General features: G+C 44.8%; 2 protein-coding genes across 2 annotated transcripts in view; both read left to right on the top strand.

Annotated features, from left to right (window-relative positions):
• Window positions 1–495: 495 nt before the first annotated feature.
• CRLS1 (cardiolipin synthase 1) lies at window positions 496–5,901 on the top strand. Its single transcript, XM_084285337.1, has 7 exons — window positions 496–1,039; window positions 2,165–2,302; window positions 2,851–2,980; window positions 3,454–3,539; window positions 3,770–3,838; window positions 4,140–4,231; window positions 5,574–5,901. The coding sequence occupies exons 1-7, from the start codon at window positions 641–643 to the stop codon at window positions 5,659–5,661; spliced, it is 1,002 nt and encodes a 333-aa protein (XP_084141463.1). The 5' UTR covers window positions 496–640; the 3' UTR covers window positions 5,662–5,901.
• Window positions 5,902–7,673: 1,772 nt separating this feature from the next.
• The window catches only part of COMMD1 (copper metabolism domain containing 1), a 72,726-nt gene continuing 59,429 nt past the window's right edge, over window positions 7,674–20,970 (top strand). Inside the window, exon 1 of the mRNA XM_084283758.1 lies at window positions 7,674–7,912. Coding sequence (XP_084139884.1) covers window positions 7,691–7,912 — 222 coding nt within the window. The 5' untranslated portion in view covers window positions 7,674–7,690. The remainder of the gene's footprint in view (window positions 7,913–20,970) is intronic.

Here is a 20,970-nt window from a genome sequence, read left to right as displayed (position 1 = left end):
TGCCTTTCACCCTGGGGGCAAAAAGAGGTTAGCAGCTTACTGTGACAGGTTGCTGGTTTAGGGTTTTCAGTTCTTTTACGAGTTCCTTGAGCGTTATAGGTAATCAAAGTGGGTGAGCACAGGGGGTCCTGCCTCAATTGGTGCTGAACCGAGCTCAGCAACGAGTTAAAACCCTTCTATGTAGGGAAGGGTGGCAGGGCCAAGCACCTCACAAGAGCTAACAAAGCAAACTCTCCTTCATTACCTTCGAGCCAAAGCAAACCCGGCTGAGAGCCCTCCGAGCCCGCACCGAGCACCTCTCCCCATAACCCCCCCAAAAACCCCGGGGGGCTGCAGCGGGGCTCGCCCCTCATGGCCGCCCCCTCCCTCCCTCAGGTAGGGCGGCTCCCTGCTTGCCGTAAAGCGGCGGGGGCGGCCGCAAAACGCCGCCAAACCCCGGCCTTCCTCCCCTTTTCTCCTCCTCCTCCTCCTCCTCCTCCTCCTCCTCCTCCTCCTCCTCCTCCTCCTCCTCGTCGTCCCGGTGCGCGGCCGCACGGCGCCGCCCGCCCGCCCGCCCCCTGTCCCCGGGCCCATGGCGGCGGCGGGAGGCCGCTGGGTCGGGCGGGCAGGGCCGCAGCGCGGGTAGCGGGCGCCTCGCACCATGCTGGCCGCCGCTTGGCTCGGCAGGGGGCTCTGGGGGCTCCTCCGCACCGCGGGGAGGAGGCGACCGGGAGACGGCGGCGGCGGCGGTGGCACCGGTGGTGGAGGTGGCGGCGGAGGGGCCAGGGCTTTAGGGAGCCCGCCCGGGGCTGGGGGGCGGCGCCATGGTGGTGCCGGCGGCGGGTTCTGCCTCATGGGGGGGGGCGGCCTGGGGCAGCCCCCGCGGCTCCTCCGCCATCGCCAGCGGCCGCCGCCGCCGCCGCCTCTCCCCCCGCCGCCCTTCCCCGCCGCCGCCGCCGCCCTCTGGAGCCGCCTCGGCCACCCCAGGGCCGGCAGCGGGGGCCCCGCGCCGCAGGAGCCGTGCCGGGAGAGGAGCGCGGCGGGGCGCTGCGCTGAGCTGGTGCGTGGGGGGGGGGGGGAGTGGCAGCGGGGTCGTTCTGTCAGGGGAATCTGTCGGGGGGGTCGTTCTGTCGGGATCTTCTGTCGGGGAGTGTTTCTGTCAGGGAAATCTTCTGTCAGAGTGTTTCTGTCAGGGGAGTCTTCTGTCGGGGGGGTCTTTCTGTCAGGGAAACCTGTCAAGGAAATCTGTCAGGGGAGGTCTTTCTGTCAGGGGGGGATCTTCTCTCAAGGGGAGTATTTCTGTCATGGGAATCTTCTGTCAAGGGGGTCTTTCTGTCAGGGAAATCTGTCGGGGGTCTTCTGTCGGGGAGTGTTTCTGTTAGGGGAATCTTCTGTCAGAGGGGGTCTTTCTGTCAGGGAAATCTCAAGGAAATCTGTCAGGGAACTCTTCTGTCAGGGGGAGTATTTCTGTCAGGGGAATCTTATGTTGGGGAGGGGTCTTTCTGTCAGGGGATCTTCTGTCAGGGTGGTCTTTCTGTCAGGGAGAGTATTTTTGTCATGGGACTCTTCTGCTGGGGGGTCTTTCTGTCAGGGAAACCTGTCAAGGGAGGTCTTTCTGTCAGAGGATCTTCTGTCAGGGGGAGTATTTCTGTCAGGGAAATCTGTTGGAGGGGGTCTTTCTGTCAGGGGATCTTCTGTCAGAGTATTTCTGTCAGGGGAATCGTATGTTGGGGTGGGGTCTTTCTGTCAGGGAAATCTTCTGTCAGAGGGGCTCTTTCTGTCAGGAAAATCTCAGAGAAATCTTCTGTCAGGGAGGTCTTTCTGTCAGGGGGAGTATTTCTGTCAGGGAATCTTACGTTGGGGAGGGGTCTTTCTGTCAGGGAAATCTTCTGTCAGGGAATCTGCTGTTGGGTAGGGTCTTTCTGTCAGGGGAACCTGTCAAGGAAATCTGTCAGGGGAGGTTTTCTCTCAGTTGTGTCTTCTCTCGTGGTGCCCTATTTGCCAAACCAAAGCCTTGGTTAATGTTTACCGCTCAGGTGCTTTGCGCCCTGCCCAAATGGCAGCTCACTGCCAACATCTGCAGGGCTTCCCCGCCTCAGCCCCCTGTTTACCTTGACTGCTGTCATTACGTGCTAAACGAGAATCTGCCTTCCTGGCCTGAAGTTTCTCCTTGCTTGCTTTGCAGTATGAAAACCCATGGACGATCCCAAACATACTGTCAATGGCGAGGATGGGTCTGGCGCCGGTCTTGGGCTATTTGATCGTTGAAGAAAATTTCAACGTTGCACTCGGTGTCTTCGTTTTGGCTGGCGTAACGGATTTGGTACGTTTGCATTGGTTTGGAAATGCTTTGGGGATAGCCTGGGATGTGGTGACCCCATCGACGTACGTTGGAATTGAGAGAATAGAATAGGAATGAGTAAATTATAGGAACAGACACGTTTTTATGCTCATCGTTTTCTAGAAATGCTGTACGTGTCCTTTGTGACACTGTGGTGAGCTCCTGTACCTTGGTGCTGGTGGAGCAGTGGGGTTAGCCGGGTGGGTTCCTTCCCATCCCCATGTGGGAACTGTCCAGCCAGTGCTCATGCACCCAGAGGTCTGTTGAGATGTGCACTTTAAAACATCTTCTTCATTTTTCTTTGAAATAATGAGAACTGAATATCTTTGAAGGCTTCCAGAATCTGGAATGCAACATGGGGGGGAAAAAAAAGTGATACAAGTATCAGCTAACAGGTGTCATATCTCATCAAACTTAAACTAGCTGTCCTGTGTCATGCCATTCAGGAAATCTTTCTGTAACAGAAGCACATAAAAGCTGTTGTATTCTTAGCTCTTTAATACAAAAATATTGAATTGTGTTTTTCCTAGTTGGATGGATTTATTGCACGAAATTGGGCTAATCAGAAATCAGCCTTGGGAAGTGCTCTTGATCCTCTGGCAGATAAAATTCTCATCAGCGTGCTCTACGTAAGCCTAACTTGTGCAAATCTTATCCCAGGTGAGAAAATACCATTACTTGCCAATGCTGTGTTAGGTACAGAAGTTAATCCTATGTGTGATAATATTTCTTCTGTTTCTGGAAGGAAAACTCTGTATTGCTCAAAACTTTAGTTTTGCCAGTTAGTTGTACTTTGTTATTTGCTGCTGTTACATACTTGAACAAAAAACACACCTCTGCCCCCCGCCCAGATCTACACATCAAAAAGCATTGCTGCTGTTTTCAAGTGTAATTTCTTCAAAGCAATAGTAATCAGCAGGTATATCAAAAGATTTCTCAGGACGGATTGATTTAAGACTTCACATGAGACCCTTTCAGAAGTCACATTAAAAATCTTCAGTCGTACCTAGAAGTTGTTTAGAAGTTGAAGGTGGCTATTTCTTCTTGCTTCATGTGTTGTGCTTTTTTTGTTTCATTTTGTTCTTAGTCGTGGACGTGATTTTTCACTAGATCCTGTTGGCTTGGTTTTTCAGTTTCACTGACTTCCATGATCATTCTGAGGGATGTAGCACTCATCGCTGCTGTTTTTTACGTGCGATACAAAACTCTCTCTCCACCAGTAAGTTTGTAGCGTTAAACAAAATTCTATGAGCATGTAATCATTTTTTACTGTGATTGAATCTTATTTTAACATACTTTACGTGTATATAAAATGAGTAAGCATTAACAAGTTGTAACCAATAGATTTTTCCCTCTTGATGGTTGCTCAAAACATGGGTTGATAGCTTAAGAGGTGTATCAAACTGAATCTGCTAGAATTGCCTTTTTTCCCCTTTTCTCTCCTAACAGAGAACACTCAGCAGGTATTTTAATCCCTGTTATGCTACAGCCCAACTAAAACCAACATTCATTAGCAAGGTAAGAGTAATAACTCATTAGAAAAGATAAATTTCTCCGTAGCTGTGGCGAGCTGTAGTTTGGAGGGAGAGAGCTGTTTCCTGCTGCTGCTGAGTGCAGTTTCAGTGTGGTGCCAACTAATTTGGAGGCAACTTCAAATGTGTAAGATAGTTTGTTAAAAGAAGTTTTAAAATATTTTTTTCTGGTACTTTTTAAGTAGTAGTATATAGACTTTGACTTAAACAAGTATTAAAAGTGTATAGTGGTATTCCTTGGAGAGTGCTCTTCATTTTGGTCACATTTCTAATTTTGCTTTTATCAGATGAATACAGCTGTTCAGCTACTTCTGGTGGCAGCGTCTTTAGCAGCTCCTGTTTTCGATTATGTGGACAGCATCTACCTGCAGACATTATGGTAACTCGTCTCTTCGTTCTTTTTCCAGATAATTTAACGTACTCCTTACGAAACTGGTAATTGAGGTTAATCTAATTGTGTGGAACAAAAAAACTGTGCCCAAATGATGTCATAGACCCCCTATGGCTGAATTTTTGCACGTTTATTCTTAACTGACACAGCAGCTATATATTTATTGGCACTTATTCTGAGACTAGGTAAGATCTAGGAATAACAGCTAAGAAACAAGTCCTGAGAGTAGACACGGTGTACATAGGCAAAGTGTATGTTCAGATTAGTATAAAAGAAGAGTGAGAAGAAAAGCTGTATGTGTTCTGTGTATGTTCGTGCCATTAGCGTCCCTAGAGAAACAATCTTGATAACAGTAAAAACAGACAGGAGATATTTTCTTCTATTTTATGCTCTACCTGCTATCCTGAAATCTTGGTTTCTGAAGCCTCTTTAAATAAAGTACCTGAAGAAGTCAATGATTCCTCCTGGGCTATAGAGAGGAAGGGGAGAAAAGGGAGAGATGAAATGAAAACAGGCCACCGGGAGTGTACTTCTTTAAATAATGGCCTTTCCCGTCACTGTCATTGCAGACCTGAACAATTAATTGTGGCATTATTTATCCTCAGCTCTTAGGCAAGAGTCTGGAACAAAGAGGCAGAACTGCAGATGGCTGCGTTACTTCGTAACTTGGTTTAAAGTAGTGAAAGATCCAGCATTACTTGCCTTTTTTAAAAAGCAAACAAAACAGAAAAACAGCCTCAAAGCTTTTAAGGAGCTAGGAACCTTTATCTTAACAGTCAAGTGTGTTTTTCATCCCGTTGGAAAGCCGAACCCAAAACTGCCTCTGTGAAAGACGCTTTCCGTGCTATTTCTCTGGGACTCTTGAGAGAGTTCCTGTACAGTGAGTAATGAAGAAATGTGAGGTGTAACTTACCAGGATGCTGTAGGAATGCTCCAACAGTGATGTCAGCGAGCCTGGCAGTGGCAGCGAGGGGCAGGACTGTAACAGTGACTCACAAGTGAACAGTGCCAGCCTTTGACAGAGAGGAGCACTGCTCATTTAGAAATTCCTAATGCCCGGGAAGGGAAAAAAAGAGGCCGAATCCAAAACTTGAGCTTTAGCTTTGGTGCTTGTTGAAATAAGAAGTTCAAGTATTTCCTATTATCTGCATGCTCCCCTTTTGTGCAGCCAAGCGATGGTTTTTCACATCAGTCACTTCCCATGCTGGTAAAAATTCTGCAGGCTACAAACTGAAGCAGATCATTGTCTCTTCCCTTCTTTAAAACAAGTGTTAACATTTACTGTCATAACGCGGACTCACCCGACTTACAGGAACTCTTTCTCCCAAAGGTGCATCACAGCGTTCACGACGGTAACATCTGCGTACAGCTATTACCACTACGGCCGAAAAACGGTTCAGGTGATAAATAACAAATGAAGTATTGCTGAAAGGACCGTGTCTGGGCACGATGGTTTGCTGTACTGCAGAGGATGGTTGTAATTCAACTGGGCTTTGGATAGAAACCTGTTTTTCTGCTTAAACCATGGTAACACAATGAAGTGAAGTTTGAACATGTACTGTGTATATAAATAGAGAATTTTCAATGTATTTTTAATTTGTTTAAAATTAAGGTTGTTTACAAAATCAAATAAAAAATATTCTTAAAGACACAGGTCACTGGTTGCTGCCATGTGCATTTTGAATACTTTCATACTGGTTTTGAAGTCAGAAGTAGACACTTCTCCAGCTGTTTTGCCATCTTCGTGCAATGAACTGAACAGATATGAGAAGAAAAAGCAATTTTAAGAGCAAATTTGTACCTCAACCTCAGTCAATAAAGCATCGTTGCTTATTAGGACTTAATGACACATTTCAGCTTGCAGCAGGAGACAGAATATCATCGAGGAGCAGAATCTCTAGAAATTTAAGGCGGAGTAAGAGGAAACATTATCTCATTTTCCATCGTGATACAGACAGGCCATTGAAGGGTTATTACTTCCCCCTGCCCCTTCCCCTCTGCTCATATTTACTTTATTTTTAAATAGGAGCAAATATTCTCACCAGAAGAGTGTTTTGAGTCTGGGAATGGTTAGCTGTGCATTGACGAGTCTGTAGCCAAATTAAAAACGGAGATACATTCCTCTTACTACAGTACTAATTTCTAGTGATTGGAACAAATGGCATCTCCTGTGTTTCCAGCTCCACTGGAGAAAGTGAGCGTGTTAACAGTTCTCCAAATCAACAGAGAAACTGAAAGAAAATAATAGATGCACATCCTGGTGACTTTTCCTGTTCCTCCAGCTTCAAGAGGTATACAGCAATCCCACTCAGATACAGGCACCTGGTCTGCGTTCTTTGCCAGTTCCGTGCTTTCAGAAAGATACAGAATAAAGTATGGAGCAGAACAGACTGTATCAATCATAATTTATATTTTATATTTTAGAGCAACACGTGATATTTCTTGTATGTCATAAAAGTACAACAATGAAGGGCTTAAATATTTGAAATCAGGTGCTATATGATGCCGCTGTATTAACAGAAGACCATTTGCTATAGGCATCTCCTTTGAGAGCATGTAGGCTCTTTACTGACTGTATATGCCTGTACATACAAAGCGTTTTAATATTTTTTATATTTGAACTTGTATAGAGTGGTGCACAGCGAAAACACTTGATTTTTATTAGTACCTCTTCCTGAACTGTCCCCACATTTTGTGGTTTACCTTGTGTCTTACAACAAAGGGATACAAAGCACATTGTATGGAAGTTTCCTTAAAATACCTGAATATTTAGTAAAAATGGAACATTTTAACAGAAGTACAGTTCAAGATGCAGAGATTTATTGCACTGCATCGGGTCATTCCTCTAAGGTTGTGTCTTCTGGGGGATGTTTTTTTTTTTTTTTAATTCATGGATAACTTTGAAACATTGCATTGTCAGGGCGTGGAAAAATAGTGGTGATAATAGCGAATGTTATAGTTACGTTTGTGAATGTGTAATAGCGAAGGGATGACAGTGAAGGATCCATGCTGGTGTGCGTCACTACTTGTGTTGGTCAGTCAAATGTACGATTGCCTGGCAGCGTGTGCCTAAACATTTGTGATAAATAAAGTTCTTGTAGAGCTGCTGCGTTTCGAGGTGCGGATTTGGTTGGTGCTTGATGCTTACTATGGGATGGCTGGAGCACACGATCCCTCACCCACCCGTGAGGAGGAACATCACCCACCACTTTGCTACCTCGGGCACGGCTCCGTGCCGGCTCCAACCCCGACACCCTGAGCTCCTCCTGACGAAACCACGAGCTCCTCCTCACCCACAGAGCTCGCTTTCACCCTGCCAGGAAGGTGAGAGCCTCAGCTTCCCACCCCGAGCTGCCAGCAGCGGCCACCACCCGGAGCCCCGGCCGCCAGGCGCCAGCCGAGAGCCGGCGGCGGGGCGGGCCGAGGCGCTGGGGCCGCCCCTCCAACATGGCCGAGCAGCCCCAGTCGCACCAGTCCCACCAGTGCCAGGCACTGGGAGCGGGCTCGGAGGGCTGTAAAGCACTGGGTGCCCTGCTCAGCGGCATCGCGCAGGCCGCCTACCACGGCAACGCGGCGCTGACGGCCGAGCTGCTCCGCGGGCAGCTCTACCCCGAGGCGGCCCCCGAGGAGTTCGCGGCCCTGCGAGCCAAGATGGGCGGCCTCCTGCAGGTACCCCCGGGGGCTGGGGGCTCGGGGGGTCCCCACGGCTCGGCACGGGGCTGGTCGGGGGGTTCCCGTGAGGAGGAGCGGGAGATTGGGTCTGGTTTTGGGTGTGTAACGCCCGCATCCCACTATGTAGCAGCCAGCTTCTTATATTGTGCGGGTTTTCTTTCTAAAAGCTTCCTTGGCATCTTAAATAAAGCTGCAGCATCTGCTTTGTCCTCTATCAGTACCTGCTGTTACCTTATGCTCCTTCTTTTACTAAAGATCATTCATCTCTCCTTAACAACCCTATATGTTAAGTTACAGCTCTCTAAGAAATACTTGGAATTACCTTGGATCATTTTGTATGGCAGGAAGATGTCAAAAAAAAATAGAAGATACCGGCTTTATTTCTCTCTATATTTTTATTTCTCTTTATATTTTTATTTCGCTCTATATTTTTATTTCTTACAAGGTCAAAAGCATGTTTTCTGCTCAAAAGATAAACAACTGTAAAACATCTTTTTGTTGTTTCTCCATCCCTAACTTTGTATCAGGGGGTGGTATCTTAGCACTAACACACGTTAGCACAGCAGGTGCTGCTCTAATTCCTGACCACAGGGCAGCAGTCATCAGCTCCAGCTTAATCTTTCATAATTGCACTGTGCTCATAGCACCGTTAGCAGCAGCACCCCCTGTTTGTCCACAAGGTAAGGAACCGTGTATGTGAAACGTACCACTTTGATTTGTAATTTCTTTACTGTTGTTCACACCTGAAGACATTTGCCTTGGTAGCCACAGCAGTCAGATCTGCCCGCTATCCTGCGAGATGCACTATGCCAATTGAGCAGTGTGTTGTTGCCAAAATCCACCCCAAACCATTCTATGATTCAAAAGGTGGTTTTCTTATCCCCTTTTGGCCATATCCATTGCCTCTTCTGACAACTGCAGTGCTTTCTGGACTTCTCTGTCAGGTTGCTGAATAACTCAAAAAGAGGAAGAGAAAGACTGTAGCTCCTGAGTCTGAATTGTCTCATGAAAAGATCAGTTGAGTGTCAGAGGTGAATGAAGGAAGCAGCTTGGTCTGCATAGCCAGGAGTAGCGAGTGAGGGGAAGCAGGGTGTGAGGTGAGTTCTTTCGTCAGTTCACTGAAGAAAAACAAAATCAATGTCAGTTTGTACAGTGGGCAGCAAACTGGAGTTCCTCAGACCCACCGTCTGTACTCTGTTCCCTCTTAGGGGGTGATGGTGACTGGCATTACTCATGCCTCGGAAGTGTCATGTCCTGATTCCTTGGCTTAAAGCCAGGATGTTTCGAGTCCTACTCGGCAGCCACAGGACCAGCGGGAGACAAAACAGAAAGCCATGAACTGAACTTTCTGCTTTACCGTGTTCTTTAAAAAAATAGGTGAATACTTTGTATGTTTTTTCTTTCCATACTGTGTATTTTGGCTAATATTTCAACCTTTTTCTCTGGATTTTCTAGATTAGAATTTCTGATTCACTCATATGGTTTATTTTTGAAATTGGTTTCCTCTAAATCTGTGTAAGCCAGATTTTACTGTTACTCGCTGTCCTCTGTTCTGGTGGCTATTTTCAGATGTGACCCTTCTTATTTTTGACCCACCTGTTCTTCATAGATTGTTAGGTGTTTTCTTGAGGTGCTTTTGATTACCTGTGACAGATGACCAGCAAATACAAGTAGTATTTTTTTCTACTCATTTCAATGCAGTTCTATAATGTAGTAACTTCAGATAAATGCTAACTTCATAGGAATGTTCTCCAAACTCTGTGCATGCACTGTTTTTACAGAAACATGTAGCTCCTTAGCCATGACTGGAGTGTGACAGCTGCTCAGCCAAAATGATGTATTTGAGGCCAGAAGAAAAACCAGTGCCACATTCAGAGGAAATAGCTAGAGAAACTTTGCAAACATAGTTGATAGATTTGGAATTTGATGAGGATGCTAGCACTTACTTTCTGCTTTTATGTAGAGTCCATAGTTTCTTTAATGATCAAATTCAGCTGATACCCTGAAAATGCTGACATGAATATTGCCACCTGAATCCGAAACTCTGATTCTTGCAGGACTTAAGACTTTCTGGTTGTGTCTGTGGGTGTTCATATTTTCCCTTTCAAAGCCAGGTCTTATTCAAGCACAGTTGAGTTGTTCTTTACATGATGTTAATTCAGGCCCCAGAAAACATGATTAAAAAAATTGTGAGATGTTTTTTCATTGTTGTAACACCAGCATACAGGTCAGGAGCCTGGCAGTCTGCTGGGGGAAGGATTTCATGTTCCCCAGGTGCTGCTTTAAGAACCAGAACTGGTAACACCTGTGGTCTTTGAGGTCAAACCTTCCAATTCAAGGTAGCATCTCGCTGTTATCAGGTGTTTGTCTGCTTGCCTTTATGCCCAGAACTCTGCTCATCTCCTTACGGGTGAAATTCCTGGGAAATAGTCAGATTTTGTACAGATTGGTGCACTTCAAAGTTGAAGCTTTAAGCTAAGCAATAAGCAATGCTTTGTTCAGGCACAACTTCAGGATGAGTATGCATGGATTTTGGTGTCGTTATATCTAGTGGGGCACTTAAAGGAAGTAACATCAAAGTCCTGTGGATACTTCAGGATGCTGAACCACAGAGATCCTGAAAAAATCCCTTGGCTTTTAGGTTGTTTAGAGGGCCGTATCTCTCATGCTTCTGTCAGTGTGGCGAGGTAGAAGTTATGCTTTGGAAGTACCAAGGTTTGAGCTTTTGTCTGCCCGTTGTCCTAGGTATTATTTGTGATGCTTCCTTTTCAGTTCTCAGAGCTAGCTTACAAATCTCTGCCTGTGGTGTTGACTGTCTCATCTGAAGCCATCACACAGAGAATAAATACAGAGTGAGACGTTCCCTGTTGTTTGAACAACGTGGCAGGGGGAGACTTGAGGGTCAAGTTGCCTTGGCCCTACAAGTTGCTGAACTAAATCTTCAGCAGCCGAGAACCACAAAACCTGTACTTGCATTCTTCAGGGAATTGCCTGGAATACTTTTAGTGTCTCTATGAATTTAAGTGTGTGTGTCGTGTCAGCTTCTCAAATTGTGTGGACTTGAGAAGTGTTCCTATATGTGTAACATCTTACTCTTAGGACACACGTCTTGAATGCTAGTGTCTCCCCAGTACCTGGAGGAGCAAGCTCTGCCTGAAGATGTGTTGTCCCTTCCTTGTCAATGGCTGAGTAAATCTATTCCAATCCTTATATCTAATTTATTGTGAAAAACGTGCGTGATTAAAGTATTAACATCAATACTTGTGTTTTTTCCTTTTTTTTTTTTTTAATGTATATCTTTCTCTTCTTTCTTTGGATAAGGCAGGGGGAACAAACAGCAGAACAGGAGCAGAGAGTCAGAGAACTTGCTCGTGCAGACAATTCCCATGTGTAGCAGTGATCTGCACCTGAAATTTAGAACAAGACGTAACTTTTTGTGTCTCCATTGATAATAACACCTAATCACACCAAATATATTGTGCTGGGCAGTAGCCGTGCTGTTTGTTTTCAGATATCTTGTTTAAGAGCCCAGGTTCTTATGTGGTCAATATGGAAAAGATAAGATGTGTTTTATTGTCTTCTGTTGTCTCTGTAGGGATTGTAAGCACCTAATCTGGATGGGATAAACAGTACTTCACTCCCCTCGCTTGTTTTTGTTTTTTTCCTGACGTATACTCAAGCTGTCAGTTCATTGTTAGAAGCAGAGAGATTCATTGGCCTTGTGACTATTTAACTGCTGTAGTACTTTGTGTCCTCTAAGTAGTAATCATAAATCATTACTCTGAATCAGTCCGTGCATAAATCAGCCACTTATTTCTGTTAGAGTTTATATAAATAAAGTGAAGGACTTCACTGTACCCTCCTGCGTTCTGTGTATACAAAGCATGGTAACTTCTCAAGCACATGAAAAGCAGGGCACCTGTGAAATGTGTGCAAATGAATAGAGTCCACAAAAGTGTATCCCATGTACTGCAGCAATAGGACTTATTTTTTCCTGGTCTTTGTGTAGTCTTATGTTTTATTTTATTTTACTTTGCTTTATTTTATTTATAAAATTTGTCTTGACAGTCCACTTCTTCTGGCTGTTCCATTTCCTCCCCGTAGATCTGTGTGTGTTTTTCTGCAGAATGTGCTTGAATAATCTGGCCTCTTTCTAAGGTCCCAGACTTATTTTATAGAGAAACAACGTTTCTTTATTAAATTTATCTCTATTGACCTTTACTTTTTTTTACATCTCATTTCTTGTGGAATTTCCTAGAAAGTAGAACAAAGCTCTGGGAAGGCTGACCCTGGAGAACTGTATCATGTCAATTACTTTCTACTTTCTGCTTGCATATTTCCCAGCCCCAATCCCATACATTTACAAAGCTTTGAGGAATGGGGGGAGACCTGCTCCTGCAAATTCTCGCCCCAAGCATTTTTGGGTTTCAAAGACTTCTTTGTCCTGATCAAAATACTAAATTTGTCTCCTCCTCATGTAAATTTATTTGCTGAGTTAGTTCCTGTGGTTTAAAAAAAAAAAAATAGTAGTTTACATCTAGAGTAATTCCACTTTTTTCCTTTTGGTGGCGACAGGCTCTTGAATTTACCGAATGTGCTGGAAGCGTCCCGGCTCACTTCTGCTTCAGAACAAGCTGTACGTTGGCTAAATGACAACGAAAATTCATCACGCGGCGTATAAATATTATATTTGATTTATTTTTTGCAAATAGTGAGGGTGTTACCATCTGTAATGAATACAGCAGTATGTCGCTGGTAAAATATTAATCAGGATGTACATAAGTACTGTGGGAGAACTGAGCATTTGATATCCAGCACGGGAAATGCACCCAAAACATCACACAGGATAGCATTTCTTAGCCATCTTCCTATCATTTCCACTAGAAATCACACTGCTATTCCTACCAGCTGTTCTATCAACAGTGGTATTTTATTTCCCTGCTGTTTAAGCCAGGAAACTGATGGTACTGTTGTCGTTTGGCTCTGCTTGCCTTCACAGCTTATTTAATTCCCATCCAGAAGCCTGTAAGATGCCCCGTTGCTGCTGGTGGCTATCAGTCATTGTGCCTTTGGAGGCTGCCTGTCAGGGAAGAAACCTTTTGATCAAAATCCGATCTAAAGACTTAGGGGGGAAAACCTCAGTGCCACCAGCAGATGAAATTGCTCAGAGCACAAAACTCTGGGGACGAGCACCAGGGAGCTGTGGGTGCTTTGAGGGCTGGTTGCTGCCTTTGGTGCACCGTGTCCCTAAAGGCTGTCACCCAACTGTGGTCCTGTCCTGACCAAACTGCTGTTGTCACCTGGAGAAGGGGTCCCAAAGTGTTAATGCTGCTGCTTGGGAGGGAAGAGATGATTGATCTTGGTGAAAGCAGTCTGCCTTTATGGGAGAAGTCCGAGCAGAAAGCTGGAGGAGGATGGAGGCCTTCGTGTCTCCTTCAGGGGAGGGTAGAGGCCTTTTCTTCAGTGTTTCTGCTGACAGCCATTGATGGGGGAAAACCCAAACTTCTTGCATTTTCTGGCATGGGGACAGAGCTGCTGTTCTTCCTTCTCTCAGCTACCTTGTGATTCTTCACGTGTGTGGGTTTGTCCTGGGCTCCTTATTGAACGCTTCACGATTGCCTTGGAAGCCCAAGCTTCTCAGAGGCAGAGCGGCCTCAATCCAAAGGCTGAGGTGAAATCATTTGGGAAGAGTTACCAGGAAAGATTACTTGCTCTCTGATGCCTGGAGTTATTCCTGTGTCTATTCACTGAAAATGAGTGCCAGTTAGATAGGTTCATTCTTCTCAATATGGGTAAAAGTCAACAAGTTAGCCTGTAAGAGGGTATCAGCAAGTACTGTGTCCATATCAGATGCTTTCTGCCCAAATCTGCATCCTACATGGTGTGAAACCTCTCATTTCCACCAATGTGCTAATTTTGAGTAATTTTATTGGGCTAGGCAGAGATATGCTAACAATAACTCTGTGCAGAGTTTTATGCGGGAGGGTGGGCATGTCTGCTGGGTTAAAATGGGACGTGCACGAGAAAAATGATCATTATCTAAATTGATGTTTGCCTGGGACAGCTGAACAACAACCCCAGTTGTTTTTTAATCCAGTGAAACACGGCTATTACGTTGCCCAGCTGCCACCTCTGTGGGGTCTGGTGTCAGGGCGTGCATTTTCTGTTCCTTTACATGCCTACAGTTATTGTTCCTTTTTTTGGTCTTATTTCAACATCATCTTAGGAGGGTAGAAAATTGCGTGTTCACTTGAAAAACCGTCTGCTATATTGTAGTGATAAAAACGTTCAAAACGTTCATGGTAAAAGTGCTTCCATGCTTAATTATGTTAGATCTCGGTACGTGTATATGAGGTCAGTTCGAGTAGGGGCTGGTGGGGCTGGCAGCTCTGGAATAACACTCACCGGAGGGGAAAAGTTCTTCAAGAGAATGGGCTGGAGAGGCAGCTGCAGGATTGTACGTGGCTGAAGGACATTTCAAGTAGCTGTAGGCTCCGTGCTTCACTGCCTCGAGCAGCGGTTTATTGCTTGTATGTTAATAAGAACAATACGCTTTCATCACTCTGCATTTCTTTATTTCTTATTCTTTTTTCAGTTTCTCCAATTGCAGAGCTCAGTGTTTGTATGAAGTTCAAGCCTTTCGTATTCTGTTTTCGTTACTATTTTAATTACTGAAGAGGTGTTCAGGAGGCAGTGTTTTTGCTGGGAGCTACGGGATATGAAGGTGAGGGATTCTTGCAGCGTGAGCAGTTTCCTACCAATTGGGCTGTCCTTTGAACAACGTGGCCTGAGCGAGGATTCTCATCTGCACCTGCAAACTGCAAACATTTTAGCACTCCTGCTGCTGGGCATTAACAAGCACACCTCCTGAAGGCAGGCAGAAACAGAAGGGCTCTAATACAGTTTATTTAATCAGGAGTATTTTCTCTAACTCAGGTGTGAGACAGAGATGAAAGATCACTTTCTAATGAGAGCGGTCATAGACTCATTTCATTTGAGGCTGTAAAGTGCTGATATACTGTAACCGTGCCATTTAATTAAAAAGGGCTTACTTTATGTTTAAAGGTTTACTTGACCTTTTGCATCACATCGTTTATTTATCTCCTTATCTATAGACAAGTGGTAAATTAAAAGAAGTAGGCAAACTTGCGTCATTGATGTGGTAAGCTCTGTATTGCTCAAATTAGAAGCAAGCCTCTTTCGGTTTTTCCTCGGTTCTGGTGTGGGTACTTTCTGATTTTATCTCTAGAGATCCACGTGCTCTGTCCCGGCTGTGGAGGTGGTGGCCACAGTCTCATGTTTAGAGCAGACAGGTAGGTGCCAGCTCTTGATGCTTATGATGACGGTGCGTTATGTTTTAGCTTAATAATGCCCTGCTGAAAATCTGGTGACTGCCAATTGGCTTCCAGAGCAGCATACTGGTGAGAAAGCTGGGTTCTCTGGTGGTTAGCATGTTTTGTGTCCCGTTCATTTCCCTTTTCCCATCCAAATATGTAGTTTTTGTCATATCTGTAGGATTTTTGCAAGTAAGTAGTAGTTTGGTCATCAATAACAGTTTTCCTTAAAAAAAAAAAAAAAAGAAAAAAAAAAAAAGAAAGAAAGAAACCCCACAGGTGAGTTTATCGTGGTAATATGTACACGTGTGCACTTGCTTGGGCCCATACACGTGCACAGGGAATAAAGTATTTTGGTTGTGCTGGAATTCATGAGTCCCATCTGGTTGTTGCAGTCTTTCCATTGACCTTCAGAAGAGTCTAGTCTGACTGAAAACTGTGGAGTTAGCTCTTGATTTCTCAAGTTCATTGCTACAAATTAAATGCTTCCACTATTCCTAATTAGTATTTGTCTAACACGTGCCATGTGGAGTATATGCGAAAAGGGGAAAAGACCCCATTAGGCTTCAGCTGTGGTTTCGTGCCTTTATTTCAGTAACACTCATTCTCCATTTCCTATTCCCAAAAGTCTTGGGGGAAATGCTGAAGAGGATGATGAAGTCACTGCCACCTTCTGCCTCAGTTCTGGTGGTTTCCTGGACTAGTATTAATTGTCTTTCCGCTTTAAATGCGGCCTGTGAAGAGGTGGGAACTTGAGTTGTCTCTCATTTTCCTTCTGTTTGATGCCTGAAGAAGAACTAAAAGGAAAAGTGAAGGCTGTGCTTACATGTGAGTCTTGCCTGCTCTGTTTTCTATGAAAGACTGAGAAACTAGAAGACCATCCAGAGCAAGCTAGTGATTTGGTTGTTTTTGTCATTTACATTAATTTCACCTTGGACAGAGTGATGAGAACTTCACCTAGGAGCATTATTTGTTTTGCATTCTGACTTTGAAGCTTCAGGAACTGCTGGCTTCTTGCCTGGAGCCTAAAGCTTAGCTGCAGGCGGGGAGCAAGCAGCAGCGTCCTCCCCATCAGCAGTGGGATCAAGAGGGGAAAGCTGCTTTCTGTCAAGAGCATTGGGTATGATGTGTAGCTCACAAAGTCCACAGGCTGTGAATATGTGGAAGCTGGGAGTGCTTACCAGGGAAATTGTCCTTGCTTATCATTTCCTTACACTCCTTCCGAGATGCCCAGCATCAGAAAGGATCCTGGGTTTGATGGAGGTTTGGGCCAACACAGTTCAACTGTTCAAATTTTCTCTTTTTAGTCCAGTTTTAACCTTTCTTTCCACTTTAAGTACGATATGTTTCTAGTAATAAACCCTTCTTTTTTATTCTACCCAAGACTGCACTGAAATTGTATTCTTTGTGATCAGATACTTTTAAAATAGTGCTTATTACTACTGTTGTGAAGGAGAATAAATATTTTCTTGCTCCAGGAGTGCCCTAAAGTTGGCAGTGGAGGAAAAATTCTTCTTCCAACCTTGCCAGTGTCAAGATGCAGCACAGCTGAGCAGAAAAGACTTCTTTTTTTCATATATACATACTTTTCAACCGTGAGTAATGATTGATCTTACTAGAGAAAGAGACTATTTGATCTTGGAGTGACCATCATCTCTGCTAACATATGCACGTCCATGTTTCACAGGAAGTTCAGAACAAGCAGAGAGCAGCAGAAAGAGCTGTTCCTGAGTTGGATAGCCAGCACCATACTGTGGCATTGACTTGAGCCACAGAAGTTCACAGTATTAAAAGAAATTCAGGCGACACTTACATCATCTCTTTACTTGCTAAGCAGTTGAAGTTTTCCATTCCTGGTAATGTGTAGTCACCATGGTATGGGTGTGATGTGTAAGAGTTTTTCTACTGTGTTAAGTGCAGTACCCAATTGCTTAGATCAACTTAAAAAAATAAAAAATCTTTCAATATCAGTAACTCAAATCGTGGTGAAAGTTCTGTGGGACTTGCTGGAATTACTCCATTTTACAACTTGTACTTGGAGTTTTTTTCCCAGTGTGGTGACTGAGTGTGGTGGAGCCTTGAACTCTTCAGTGTGCTCAGAGGATGTTGGTATTTGCAATAGTTTATATAAAAAAATAATAATACCAGGAACCATGATTGTTATGTGATGTCTTTTGTTTTTAGCCATTGAGCCCCATGGGGCAGAAGTTGCCAGGTGAGACCCTCCAAGGACTTGAGCTCCATCTTGAGCAACCTGCACAGCTCCCTGGGGGCTCTCCTTGGGTAGAAGGATTGCTTACAGCTTACTGAGGAGGCTCTCAAATTCATCCCTAGAGGTGCTGTGTCTTTAGGGCAAGATGAAGTGAGTGATGTCCTCAAAGGAAAAAACCTTTAATATTGTGCTTTTTTTATTTTGTATTTATCCATAATGATGGACACTTCTACGCAGTAACTTCTAAAATGCATTTAATAAATACGTGGACTAAGCCTGATCTGTCTGGAAGTTGCAAGACCTCCGTGGCACAGGATTAGGAGTATTCATTATTGGGAAAACCAAACTGGTTTCGCGTTCTGAGGCACTTTTGTTACGCATTCAGAACACCTGAAGGTTAAGGACAGCAGGCTTTCTATCACGTTGTTTGATTACCAGTAGTTACGTAAAAGGAAAGCAAATCATCTTACACATTTAGACAGCCAATGCTTTCAAACCGGACCCTTTGCACGAAGTGAGATTTGCCCTTCGCTTTGTTTGCAGTGCACCAGCACCTGCGTAGAGCTGACGGCCCAAGATTTGATTAGGAGTACTCGATCTCTTAGAAAATTGGGTACTTCTGCAGCTGTACAGCAAATCTGTTCCTCCCTCCTCCTCAGCTCCCCGTGGAGTTCAGTGTCTGTTTACCAGCTCTGCTTCAGGACAGCGTGTTTCGCTTGGAAAGGTGACAGTGATCTCGGAACATGTTTTTTTCCTCCTCCTTCTTTGGCATCTTCCACATTTACCTGTTAACAACGCTGTTTGATGTGTGACTTCACGTAAATAAAAACAGACTGCAGCCGAATCTTGGTGAAAGGAATCATAAAACACACTGCGTAGAGCAAATGTGAAATTATACCCAGCCTGGCCAAACACTTTTTTTTTTGGACTTAAAATTGGGGTTTCTTTTTCGTTGTTTTAAGAAACGTTTCTGTAGTTCTCTCATTTGGTATGGTAATATATTCTGGAACGATTGTTTTTTTTTTTCTCTCTCTTCTAACAGTGAAAATTGCAATACAAATATAGTTTGAGTGAAATTCTCTATTTTTCCAAATAAGGTGAGATTTTTTTCATGTCGGGATGTGTCTGGATCTCTGCCAAGCGATTCCTACCTCATCCCGGTGGGTAGTCTTTTCTTTTCCTGCTCTGCAGTTCTCTAAAAACCATCATGTCAGGATGGAGAAACATCTTCTTAAGATGCACGCAGGCATCTTAAGGGAGCAGCAGGCACTTTTTTGCTGTCTGACGTTCGCATGTGACTTGGTTGACTCAAGACTGTCGCGTCTGATGCGTGATTCATTCATGCTCCTTTTGCCAGTTCTGGTTGGAGTGTAATTGATCAGCTGTTCTACCATGCTGGTTATATAAATACCCTTTGGTTTTACATTATCGAAGATGGTACAAATATTTACAAATCTGTAGCAGTTAGGATTTCTTCTGTGTTTTTTATTAAACCTTTTTTAAGCATACAAAACATGTACGACCCCCTTTTTCTACAGAAGAAGAAACAGGACATTTAGGACAATCCCCTCCCTTGCCCAGCCCAAGATGTGGTTGGCTTTCTGGGCTGCAAGCCCACGTTGACGGCTCACGTTGAGCTCTTCGCCCAGCAGGACCTCCAATGGAGGTTACAAGCTGCAGCTCTGATTCTTGTTGGGGACTTGCTCAAGTTTTTGAGTTTTGGGTTTCTGTGATGTGCGAGCCCGTAATCCTTGGGCTTTGAGGTTAGACCCTGTTGTTTGAGATCTCCCCCCCTCTTTTACACCACCTGCTTTCGCATCTGCACCCCCAGCGTTTGCAGTGCACGTCTGTGGTTTGCTCTCCTGGTGGGCCCTAGAGACGAGGGGTTGTTATATTGCCTTTCAACCCTCTTGAGAGCTGTATGGAGCCAGAAGGCACGTGCAGCTGGTGCAGAAAGGCTCTTCCCCCATCGGTCACTGGATGTGCCTGCTGGCTCCTGACAAGCGACCACATGCGTGCCTCTGTGTGTGACCCTGGCATCGAGTCTCCTGCGTGACCAAGGGACAGTGAGGGATCTGGCTGCAGCTAGGAGGGTGGTGGTTGCTCATTGCTCATTATTCGTTTCATTTCATTACACATCATTTAAATCTTTTATCAGTCTTGTAACGGGAAGTGAGTGCTAGAGAAATTGTCTAGCCCATGTGGTCAAACGGCAAGGGGCTTATCAAACACGGGTATGGCTTTTGGTCAGATGGGGCTAGAAAAGCCATGGGAAAAGTGAACTGATGCTTTTTGATGGCAGAGATGGCGCTGCCTTGGGGCATTTTAGGGCTGAAGTTTTTGTCACTGAGGCCTGTGATGGTGAAGCCTAAAGCTGGATTTTGTTACGCACCAAGTTTTGACAGGCTGTGTGTCTGCGAGCCTAGCAAACTGCAGCCGTGCGTGTCCAGCTCGTGAGAGCAACGCAAGCGGGCTGTGGAGGCAAAGAAGAGGAGAGTTGTTCCTACAGATTTGCTGGAAAACCTGATTACTTGGCTTGCTCTACTGATAGATGACTTGATCCTAATGTGATTGAAGTGGAGAACTCCCTCTGGGGTAGTTACAGTCATAAAGATTTAATGCGATTCCACTGGAAAACGCTTTAAGATGAGTATTTAGTCTTGAACTTTTTTTTCTTTTTTTCCAAAACATTTATGAGATTTAGTTCTAGGAGCATTTTTGTTACAGCAAATGGTATTTAAATCTTTATGGGAAAGCAAGGAAAGGTTTCTGCTGAGCGTCCCAGCCTGCGCTTTGCTCCCAGGCTCCGGTGGTGTTTTCCAGCACCACAGGGGGAGTGGGACCCGTACAGAAAAGTTGTGACTCTTACAATGCACAGGTTGACCTGCTGCCCCCTTGCCCTCATAAAGGTTCAGCTGTTAACTACTACAAAGGCTGCTCCTGGTTTTGGGGAACGTGTTTTGCATTTCTCTGAGCTGACAGGAGGAACGAGCATGTTGTACGTGCCAAGAGGAAGACCTGCCGCCTGCTCTCCGGGGACTGGAAGCTCACCTCTCACCTGTCGGGCCTGTCAGCACGTAACACGAGGTGTCAAAATACCTGACGAGTGACCAGATGGCAAAGCACTCTTGCCTGCTTCCCTGGAAACTGTGCAGTCTGTGAACTCGTCTCCTCTACGCGCTCGTCGCTTTGCTGCTATGAGATGTGTCTGCGGGGTTAGGAGCTAAGGCAGGGACAGGCTTTCCAGCTGTTCGTTCCCAGACCCTGATTTTACTTACGAGAACACTGCCTGCAAAGTACTGCGATAAGCTCTGCTAATGCCTGCCCCATTACTGCGTGCAGGGCAAGGCTATGGCTTTTTTTTTTCCGTTTGCCCTCAAAATATGAGCTGATCCAACTTCTATTTTTAACCCTCCTAAGTGAAATGAGATTAAACATGAAGCAATAGTCCACGACAGCAAGTAATTTTCCCAGAATGATTGTAGAAACCTGATAAACACAGTTCTCAT

The sequence above is a fragment of the Netta rufina genome, assembly GCF_964035555.1.
Source record: "Netta rufina genome assembly, chromosome: 3".
Classification (NCBI taxonomy): Eukaryota; Metazoa; Chordata; class Aves; order Anseriformes; family Anatidae; genus Netta; species Netta rufina.
The sequence above is the reverse complement of the archived record's forward strand: the minus strand, read 5'-3'. Positions and strand labels throughout refer to the sequence as shown.

Excerpts from the sequence above, each read along its gene's own strand:
- CRLS1 (XM_084285337.1), top strand. The coding sequence starts at position 641 with ATGCTGGCCGCCGCTTGGCTCGGCAGGGGGCTCTGGGGGCTCCTCCGC. Across the intron at positions 2,981-3,453 it reads TTGTGCAAATCTTATCCCAG|TTTCACTGACTTCCATGATC; the intron begins GTGAGAAAATAC and ends TTGGTTTTTCAG. Across the intron at positions 3,839-4,139 it reads AACCAACATTCATTAGCAAG|ATGAATACAGCTGTTCAGCT; the intron begins GTAAGAGTAATA and ends TGCTTTTATCAG.